The following is an 11,348-nucleotide window of genomic DNA, read 5'->3' on the forward strand; positions in this document are numbered from 1 at the left end:
GTTTCTGAAAAATTGAGATTGTATTTTGTTAATTTCACATAAGCTTTTCATCTTTGGCAGCACTGCTTATATTTTTCTTTAAACAGACGTTAAAGGCCAGTTTCACTCACAAAGATGCCTTTTCTAAATTATTATATATAATTTTAAGCAGCATAAGATTACTTAACACATATGTCACTATTTGGAAGTAATAGTTAAGAGATTCATGAATAATCTTGGATGCCACTTAAAATTTTGTTTGGTACTTTTCTGTGATGATTGGCTTGCTTCATAAGAAAGTGTTGGTTTAGATCTACGCTGTCCAATACTGTAACCATTAGTCACATGGCTAAACATTTTACATGCATTAAAATTAAAAATTCAGTTACTCAGTTGCACTAGCCACATTTCAGGTGCCCAGCAGCTACATAGGCTAATGGTTAACATATTGACAGTGCAGATATAAAATATTTCCATCATCACAGAAAGCTCTGTTGGACAATGCTGATTCAGTTGCTGTCACAGAAGAAAATGGTTTAGAGAACTAGGATGAGAAATGTTAGGACAACAGAAGAAAGCACATCAAAAATTTAAATGATCTTAGGAAATCAATCAACTAGGATATTTCACTGAGGGTCAGAGAGATTAGTTGATTTTGTGATTCTAAATATCCTACAATAAATGGAAGTGTGAAAGACTACCTAAACTAAAAATACAGCTTTCCAAATAAGGTGACTAGAAGTAGGTAGATCTATATCATAATAGCTGAAGCTGAGCCTGAATGACTCAAGAAGATGGCTGACTTAAGGAAGGTTGTTAAATCAGTTCTAAGAATCTATGGATTAATAATTTGAATTGAGAAAGTGAATTATAAGTAACATTTGGTATAGTGTATGGATATATATATTTTCATTTTTTATTCCCGTTTGGCATTATGAAGTCTTCAGTGTAAAATACTATATAGTAACTTTTTCCTCTTGTGTACTACAGACCAAACTCGATACCTAAGGTAAAAGAGTAGAGCAAGCAAGGTAGAAGAGACAATACTGGGCAAACTAGTGAAGTTAAACTTGTTTAACTGGGTAGCTTTTACTTAGATTCAGCCTTTTGTTGTAGGTCCCAGAATTATCCTCGTGATAAATTACAAGTCTATGTTTATGCATAACATTAGACATAAACTGTTTTTACCATTTTATTTTTGTTTACATATTTGTTTAAAATCAGTGAATTTCTTGGCCAGGTTCAGATAACTGAAGGGCCTTTATAAGTAGTTTATATTGTTTAGACCCAAGGTATGCTGAAAACATAGTCTGGAGCATAATAGGAAATAACATCTTTCTAAAGACAGGCTTAGAAGTTCTAATCCAGTAATTTAAGATGTTCCCTTTGTGTGGTAACAGAGCTGATTGGTACCTGTAAGAAAACATTGAGATAGTTCAATAGAAAAGATTGTTGTATCAAGTGGCAAACCTATCTATGATATATATTAGTCCTAGAAGTCTTAAGATGAAAAGGTCTTCAGTGTCTGTTAATCCTAAAAACTGTTCTATTTTGTTTCTTTATCCAGTTTGCTTCAAGGCTATAGCATAGATTGCTGATCCAAGAGTTCAACAGAGAATAGCCAGAATTATTTTAGAATAGAAGGCTAATATAATAGCTACACATTTTCTGATGGAATTTTCCTTTAGTGCAAGTGTTCAAACTCATCCAAGATAATTATTTATATGACAGAAGTTTCATGCATAATACTCTTTGCAGCTTTGTAGTTAGTTTAGTATTCAGTACACAAATTAACGTTAATAGCCTGAACTATATACCAAGTAGAACTGTTTGAAATTCTTGATAAGTAGAATTTGATTATAAGAAGAAACAGGTCTTGCTAACTTCTAAACAAGAGGGTAACATTGCCTTTGGTCTAAATGACTTAAAAACTAAATATATTTGCTGCTTTAAGTTGTGAGTTTTATAGGTAATCATATATTATAAAAAGTTTTTCATTTCCTACCTGGCTGCTAGGCTACCATTTACAGGTATAGCCAAGAAAACAGGGTACAGACCACCAACAACAAGACCTATCAGTCCACTCCGTGTTACGGTACAGGTTTCACAAGCCACATCACCTAGGAAATAAATTAGTTCTGGACATGAAGGTTATGATAATCAAGCAAACATAATTTAAAGAATGTAAGATCCTCTTTTGTGTATCACAGATATTTTTCAGGCAATATATCAAATGTAATTCTACAAAGCATGATAAAAGGTATAATTACATCTATGAGTAACTTAAAATAGCTCGGAATGATTGATAAAACTATTTTAGGAAAAAAAATTCTCTAATTTGTTCTGAACGTAGATATAATAAGCTCATGGTTTGGGCTGCTGCTAGCTTTCTGCACTTGTTTTTTATCAACAGACCCGGGCTAATATTGTCACTCAGTCTGTTCAATTCAATGGGCAATTCAGTCTGTTTAATTCAATTCAAATAGTTCAAACAATTTCTGTGATCTCCCTTGATCATAGAAATTGTTTCCACTGGTCATGGGAATTAAAATACTCGTCCAATTTAAACAAATTTGGAGCAGCACTTAACAGAAAATAAAATTTAGATGGACTGGCTTCCCTAGCACCCATGGTAATATCTTTATTTGAAATCATTAATCAAAAGATTTTTTATGATTAACTATACTCAAAGCATTCAGCACACATGGTAAATTTTCAAAAGGAAATCAATTCTCCATGTATTTGACAAACGTTATATATGCATTTAGTGCTTTAAGAGATTTACTATATAAAGAGTCATATTCTCATAAAAATATTTTCCCCCTTTAAGGAACTTCTCTATAAAATATAAATAAAAAAATCTAAGGTAGCCAACATATTATTTATATATATATAATATTTCCATATGATTTTCATATATATATCCATATATATATATATATGGATTTCCAAATATTTCTTACTCTAAATGAGCAATGAGAAAGATATGTTAGAAAAAGGAAAGTATTGCCAGGTGCAGTGGCTCACGCCTGTAATCCCAGCACTTTGAGAGGCCGAGGCGGGTGGATCACCTGAGGTCAGGAGTTTGAGAGCAGCCTGGCCAACATGGTGAAACCCTGTCTATACTAAAAATACAAAAAAATTAGCCGGCTGTGGTGGTGGGTGCCTGTAATCCCAGCTACTCAGGAGGCTAAGGCAGGAGAATCGCTTGAACCCAGGAGGTGGAGGTTGCAGTGAGCCAAGATCGCGCCAACGCACTCCAACCTGGGCAACAACAGCAAAACTCCATCTCAAAGATAAAGGAAAGTATTTAGAACTGCTGTATATGTGCATCTTGGTTGGTAGACCATGCTAATCTGAATTACTTGCCACAGAGAGGCTAGCAAGATTTAATCTTATCTAAACACTGCATTACAGCATATAGCTACCTGATATTAATAACTATGGACTAAAGCTGCAAATAACATATACTAAGGCAAACTCTTTGGTGATAGTGAAGTAGAATTTACCTGTATTCAAAGGAAAACTTACAAAACATCTGTAAGTTAAGTCTGTTGTAGCAAAAGGTATCCCTGCCATTGGCAAGCCAGCAGATATACGAGCCTTTGTCACATTCAAGATGCGTCGAAAAAGACTGTTTGCTATGAGGCCACAAAAAGCAGCATTTATTCCAACATAAACTGATCCATTTTCAAGTAGATTCCTGAAGGAGTGAGAAGAAAGAACTTTTTCTTTGGCTTTATTGTGTGTGTGAGCTTTCCCGATTCTGACACATGTTACAGAACTTAATAGGACTTTGGGAATACACTAACTGGATATAACGTCTATCCCTTATAGAACCAAAATCTTAAAAATTGCTTTATGTATAGGTTTTTGCTCTTCTCCCAGCAGCCAGTGGGTGCCTCTCCTCTGAGCTCCCGTAATACTTACCTCTCTAGCACAACACATTACAAGACAGTACTATCTTATATAATCACTGATTTACATGTCAGGCTTCTACACTAGTCTTTAAACAACCGGAAGACAATGGATACAAAGATGTATTCAGCCTAACACAGAAGATGTTCAATAATGTGGAGTTAATGTGTTTCCTTTCACTCTTCCCTGAAACATTAGTGTCAGGATTGGGAGTACTAACATTTAAGCAACACCCTGTGCTAGGTACTTTATAATAACCCATTGATGAGAAATAAACTGATGTTTTGAGATAGTGGTAGAACTGGATTTGAAGCCAAGGTTATGTATGAACTTTTAACCTATGTCCTATGCATTCTTTAGTTTTGGGAAAAAGTAATGCCTAACATGATTGCTGAATATTGAAAATATTGACTCCAAACTTTTCAGACTACTACTTAGCTTTTTTACCGCTTGCATTGCTATCTACAATACAGTCAATCTTAAAATTTCATTACTCTTAACTAGCCATAGTAGCCACACAGTACCCCCTCTAACTTCTATGGCTTACACTCATCTAAAATAGCTTTTCTAGGAACTCTAAGCTTCCTACATTGTATAAGGTATTACTTTTCTTATCTGACACTGCAGTCATGATGCCTATCATTGAGAACCCCACTGTATGCAGCAGAGTCAGTGCTAAAGGCACAAAAAATTATCTTCTATCTTCAAGGTTAACATAGTTAAATATTACTGGAGAAGAAAGATATGTAAACGAGATAGAAGTCTATGAAAATGCTCATGGTAGTACAAGACAGCGGCAGTTCAGGAACTTGGGGTACGTAGATAATAATTAGTGATGACAGCCTGGAGAACCTACCAACCACAAAAACCATGTAAATGTGAAAAGCCTATGTTTTTTTTGTGGGGGTTGGGGGAATAAAAAACTTGAACACTTCCTCTAAAATATTATTTCATCATAACAATCATGTGAAATGTATATTATCCCCATTTTAAATCCCAATGCTCAGGTAAATAATTTGCCTATATATATATATAATACATATAAAATACATATATACATATGTTATATATAAGTCCATTTGTTTACAAGTATGTTACATATACAAATAAATAAAAAGTAGTACAAGTGAAATCTGCATAGCAAACTTTGCTCTCCTAACCAGATTTTTCCCATAGCTAAAGTCAAAATTTTTAATTAAAAATTAGCACAGGCCAGGCGCGGTGGCTCAAGCCTGTAATCCCAGCACTTTGGGAGGCCGAGATGGGCAGATCACGAGGTCAGGAGATCGAGACCATCCTGGCTAACACGGTGAAACCCCGTCTCTACTAAAAAATACAAAAAACTAGCCCGGCGTGGTGGCAGGCGCCTATAGTCCCAGCTACTTGGGGGCTGAGGCAGGAGAATGGCGTGAACCCGGGAGGCGGAGCTTGCGGTGAGCTGAGATCTGGCCACTGCACTCCAGCCTGGGTGACAGCGAGATTCTGTCTCAAAAAAAAAAAAAAAATACAAAATTGTTACGTAGCAGCCCCTTGCCAGTTTTCCAAAAAAGTACCTGTACCAACTAAAAACTCATGACTTTTTGATACGACATAACACAAGAAATAGACATGAAATAGCCCAAATTTAACAAACGACAAACATGTGCGTGAAAGTATTTCTGTAGATCAGAAAATGAAGTTTTTGATATTAAGAAAGCTCCATACACTGGAGGACATGCCAAGTAACTGTTAAATACCTGATTAATAGTCCAAGAAGAAATGAAGATTCAAACTTAGAAGATAAAATGGGAATGAAGAGAAAAAATAGGAACAAGGCAAAGATAAAAGGACACTGTCATCTGCCCAGTTTAGATGCCAATGATTGCAAGCATTTATTGCCTCTAAACTAAATTTTACTTTGCAGTTCCATATATTCTTTCTAATCTGGTAAAAAACCCAATGACAGCCTACTTTCTTTTCTTGAAAGTTGCCACTGTCTACCGTCTACTCTTTTTTTGAGACAGTCTTGCTCTCACCCAGGCTGGAGTGCCGTGGCATGATCTCGGCTCACTGCAGCATCCGCCTCCCAGGTGCAAACTATTCTTATGCCTCAGCTTCTCCAGTGGCTAGGACTACAGGCACGCGCCCCCACACCTGGCTAATTTCTGTATTTTTAGTAGAGACAGGGTTTTGCCATGTTGGCCAGGCTAGTCTTCTCCTGACCTCAAGTGATCAGCCCGCCTCCGCCTCCCAAAGTGCTGGGATTACAGGTGTGAGCCAGCAGGTGTCACACCATTACAGGTGTGACTCTTCCTTTGTCAGTCTCACTTTCCCTATCTTGCTGGCCTGGAAACATGGACATAGTTCCTTTTTTGCTTTAAAAGTTTTTGTTACCTCAGGAAAACAACTAGAAGGGAGTGGAGTTGGGAGTGTGGGGATGGGGGTGAAAGAGTTTTTAAAATCTCACCAAGTTCTTACTACTAGCCTTTTTTTTTTTTTCTTCCCCTCAGAGATCCTTGTTCTGAACACTACTGGGCTTGATTTATAGGTTCTTCCTGATTAAGATGATAAGTGGCAGCAAGATGAGGATTTGTTCAGTTTTTATTCCTGAAGATAGCAAGATTATGCTTCCAGAATGTATTTTAAATCCATCCTCTTTTCATCGCAACTGTCACCACCCCTACCATCTCCACTCACTAGGATTACTATGCCGGTTTTTCTACTGGTCTTTGTATTTCCTTTCTTTCCTACCTCGAATCTGCTTTACAAAAAGCAGCTGGAATGTTCTTTAGAAATGCTAAAATCATTCACCTGCTCAAAACTATTCTTGGTCCTTATGCCCACTTCCTTAGTACTTCAGTAACAATGGTTACTCAAGTACCACAAGCCTTGGCTATCTTGTGGCTAGGCATATGCCATTCCCTCTACTTAAGACACTGTCCCTCTCTCCTTCCCAGGTGGCTGCTTTTCATCCTTTTATATTCAGAGAGACCTTCTTGACTGTCAGCAAAGTGTAAGACATTTTGTGGAAGTACACAGTAGCTGCCTGGCAAAGATCAGTATGTTCCCTATATTGGTTTTTCTCTTTAACAATATCTTTTTTTTTTTTTGAGACGGAGTCTTGCTCTTGTCGCCCAGACTGGAGTGTAGCGGCGTGATCTCGGCTCACTGCGACCTCCGCCTCCTGGGTTCAAGTGATTCTCCTGCCTCAGCCTCCTGAGGAGCTGGGATTACAGGTGCCCGCCACCACGCCCAGCTAATTTTTGTACTTTTAGTAGAGACGGGGTTTCACCATGTTGGCCAGGCTGGTCTGAACTCCTGACTTCAGGTGATCCACCTACCTTGGCCTCCCAAAGTGCTGGATTACAGGCATGAGCCACCACGCCTGGCCCTCTAATAATATCTTAAAGATCTTTAGCCATGATCCTATTTCTCTGACATTCTCTATCTTGCTATGTGTATTCTATGGTACTCTTAGACTGGTAAGCATACTGACAGAATGAACTGGAAACAAAAGACATTTTAAAAGTTATTTTAAAGTTTTGTTATTTAAATGGGTCTGTAAATGTTTACATTTTACTATACTCCAAGCCTAATGGAAAAACTCAAAACATTGTACAGTTAGATATGTTCAAAGACATGAGTTCCAGCCTCAACTTCCACAATTAGCTATGTGATATTGAGCAAAATGGTTAAACGCTCTCATCCAAGCAAGAAAAAGGCAATTTCCTCCTGACATTCCGTGTTGTTTATACTCAAACTAGATAAATTTGAGATAATGAATCAATGGTGAAAATCCACCTGATAAAAGGTATTTTTAAATTAAGAAGGGATCTTACCTTTCTGGCTCTGGAAGCTGGTTAATTTTTCTGAATACATCAACAATTATGTTTTCCTTGGTATTATTGGATTTATGATTTTCCATTTTGAACCTTAAAAAACATGAAGATATCATTTCTCAAGAATTTATAGGAAGAATTTTAAAAACCTTCTGAAGACTAATACTGTAGAGCTAATGTGAAAAACACATTGCATATATGTTATAAAAAAAAAAAAAATCTAAGTGAAACAGAAACCAGAACATGAAAAGCAACACATAAAGCTTTTAGGAAATACAGAGTATCTTCATAATCCTTGAAACTATTTCCTAAACAATTCACAAATAGCACTAAACATAAAAGACTTATAAAACTAACAGTACTGAGGTTAAGAACCTACGGTTATCAATATATACCATAAAGAAAAGCTAGTGTGGGAGAAAATGCAATACAACTGACAAAAGAGTAGTTAGTACCCAGAACATACATGGAACTACATATCAACACGAAAAAGGTAAGCAGCCCTATGGAAAAACTGACAAAATATTTGAACAGGCACTTCACAGAAAGTTAAACAGCCAATAAACATGAAAATATGCTCACCTTCATTATAATTGGAACAACCCACAGTGAGATACCAATAGGTACCCATAGGTTAGCTAAAATTAAAATCTGACAATTCCAATTATTGGCAAGAACGTGGAGTAGCTACAACTACATTCTGTGTACAGAATGTGGGGTAGCTTTATCCAAACTGTATAGTCACTTTGGGAAAGAATTTGGTATTATTTAGCAGGTAGAAGACACACATACCTAGCAATTTCATTTCTAGGTATACCCGAGATCAGGGCTGAGCAAACTTTAAAGGGCCAGATATAAATATGGTAGGCTTTGCAGCTAACATACAGCTTTTGTTGAATATTTGTTTTTTAAAAAACTCTATAAAAACATAAAAATCATTCTTAGCTGGTTGGCTGTACATAGGCAAGCTATAGGCCGCATATGGCCTACATGCCAATAGTTTGTTGTGTCTGTACTAGTTAGGGTGAAAATGTCAAAATTAAGGGAATAGTGAATGATGAGTTTTAAATTAAAGATTTGGCTCATTAAACAAGTTTCAGGATAACAGTTAAGAAAAACAAAGGCTGGGCGCAGTGGCTCACGCCTGCAATCCCAGCACCTTGGGAGGCCAAGGCAGACGGATCACCTGAGGTCAGGAGTTCAAGACCAGCCTGGCCAACATGGTGAAACTCCCTCTCTTCTAAAAATACAAAAATTAGCCAGGCCCGGTGGCGGGTGCCTGTAATCCCAGGTATTTGGGAGGCTGAGGCTGGAGAATCTCTTGAACCTGGGAGGCGGAGGTTGCAGTGAGCCAAGATTTCGTCACTGTGCTCCAGCCTGGGTGAGAGAGTGAGACTCTGTCTCAAAAAAAAAAAAAAAAAAAAAAAAAAAGTTCAGGGATAACAACAAAGGAAAACATGGTTTTATGAAACCAGATTTTCTCATTTCCTACAACGTTACAGGCGCTCGTTTAAATATTTATTGCTACCTGTTTTATATCGATAAGAGGTCATTTGGAAATGTTGAGTACATTGACATTCCATATCTCTAGACTTAAAGTTAACCTAATAAGGACAATGCAACCTTAGAAATTTAGGTCTAGGTTTCTGGTAGTCAAATTTTTGAGGGCCTTGGCTACAATAATGATAAGACACAATCCCTGCTGTACAGGAGCTCTGAATGATTTTGTGTATGGGGTAGTGGAATATATATAATCAAATTCAGTATGTATATATTGTACTGAGCAGTATATACATATATATGAAATGTATGTGTAATATGTCAGAAATAAAAAAAGTGATTTCCCCAGTATATTCTGCCCAATGGTATCACTACTTTTCTTTGCATATTGGTGAGGTTCCAAGTCCTGTGAAATACCTATTTCTACACTGTGTTTGTCTAGTCACCCTTAATTCAGTAGAAGTCCTGACTGGGCAGCCTCTGTGGGCATTTTGTCTCCGATATTAATAACAAATACCTATCAAAGACAACGCCGCCTGTAAAAACTACAAATATTTCGAAAGATTTTTGTGTTACCTATCTCATGTCATTCTTGGGAGAGCTCTGAGAGATAGGCAATGTGGGGCCCATCTGAGAGATAGGTAAAGTGTGGCCTCTGAAAATTAAATTTGGCCGTGGTCACCTTGTAAATTGACAGTAAACCTGGGATTAAATTCAATCTCAGGCATTTTTCCCTTATATTGGGTTAATTTAAATATAAGGTCTTTCCTTCTAGAGTGCAAAGTGAAGAGACAGCACCAAAGGGCCAACTACACTTCTACTTGCTCTCATTTACGCGCAGCGCTGCTGGTAGCTAGCGTGTTACTGCGCCGTGCTTCTCTTGACACCGGGACATTTACTTCACCCCCTCCCCCGTAATACCAGTACCTTATGCTCTCCTCCCAGCAGCCTGCGGGTGCCTACTCAGTTCTTCCTCAGCCACGCCGGAGGTCACTGCCACCTTTGCTCAAATTGCCTGGGCGCAGCCATCTTTGGCTGACTCGTGACGCGGCCTGGGCGGGCGCCGGGTCGCGGCTGCTGATTGGACTGCGGGACGGACGTTGCGTCCAGGAGCTGCTTTGGGCTGAGAAGCTTCCGGCCCTAGGAGGTGCGGGGCAGCTAAGCGTGGAGGTTTGTTTGCCTGGCATAGAGTGTGCTCATTTCACCTGCTCTTGCCTCCAGGACAGAGCTTGTAGAAATTGTGACATTTCGAGATATAAGTTGGGTGACCCTCAGCCTCTTCCATTGAAAACATACCTCGGGCATATTAACTTCCTGGTCAGTAGAGCCTACTTACGTTGTTGGCATGGGGTAAATGAAAACTGCACAGCTCTTGGCATAGGATAGCTACTCAGGTTAAAAATAAGTCAAAGGGGAAATATTTCTTGGCTCTATCGATTTTCTACTCTCTCTTGGAAGTTAAGCTCTCTGTGCCATGTTTTGATCTGTATTGATTGCCCTACCATAATCAGCACCTCAGAGCTGGAGCTTATTTTTCTGAGGATTCTTCGTGTGCTCCAGAATACTGCTTATTTGGAAGCAGTGTTGGGTGAAAGTCATCTTATTTCTTCTTGCTTTTTAAGTATAAATACTAGAAAATTTAAAATTATATATGTGGCTTGCATTATATATCTATTGGACAGTGCTGTTTAGAAGGTACATCTAATGCTCTCCTCCCAGCAGCCAGTGGATGCCTCACCAAGCCTTGCTCAGCCGTGATGGGGCTCCCTGCAACCTTTGCTCAGTTCGCTTGGACTCGTTAACCCAATAGAAGGGAAAAATGCCTACAATTGAATTTTATCTTAACTCTATTAAGATTAGCAGGTAAACACTGTGCCAAAAAATACATAACTAACTGTAGCAATAAATACATGATCATAACACATATCAGAAATCTTATTCTCATCCTTTCAAATTTTTGAACAAGTGATAAAGTGTTACATTGTCCAGATAATTTTTATGCTCTCTGTCCATTGCAGGGTTGCTTGACCATTAGGCTCCATAGTGCCAAGAGGTCTGTAATTGCAGTTTCTAAACTTGCACAGATAGAAAGACTTACTTTCATGAAGGTGTACAAGAAGGAAAATTCCTAGT

The 11,348-nt window shown here is 38.0% G+C and overlaps 1 protein-coding gene across 2 annotated transcripts; it reads right to left on the reverse strand.

Moving 5' to 3' along the window:
- Positions 1–1,157: 1,157 nt before the first annotated feature.
- On the reverse strand, positions 1,158–10,317 carry TMEM126A (transmembrane protein 126A). 2 transcript variants are annotated; one of them, XM_011984947.1, is made up of 5 exons: positions 10,143–10,317; positions 7,716–7,808; positions 3,489–3,682; positions 1,985–2,099; positions 1,158–1,392 (listed from the first exon to the last, which is right to left on the reverse strand). In XM_011984947.1, the coding sequence occupies exons 2-5, from the start codon at positions 7,799–7,801 to the stop codon at positions 1,200–1,202; spliced, it is 588 nt and encodes a 195-aa protein (XP_011840337.1). In that variant the 5' UTR covers positions 7,802–7,808; positions 10,143–10,317; the 3' UTR covers positions 1,158–1,199. The 2 variants fall into 2 exon arrangements, with proteins under 2 accessions (XP_011840337.1, XP_011840338.1); XM_011984948.1 differs by lacking the exon at positions 7,716–7,808.
- Positions 10,318–11,348: the final 1,031 nt, after the last annotated feature.

The sequence above is a fragment of the Mandrillus leucophaeus genome, unplaced genomic scaffold (assembly GCF_000951045.1).
Source record: "Mandrillus leucophaeus isolate KB7577 unplaced genomic scaffold, Mleu.le_1.0 Scaffold276, whole genome shotgun sequence".
Taxonomy (NCBI): Eukaryota; Metazoa; Chordata; class Mammalia; order Primates; family Cercopithecidae; genus Mandrillus; species Mandrillus leucophaeus.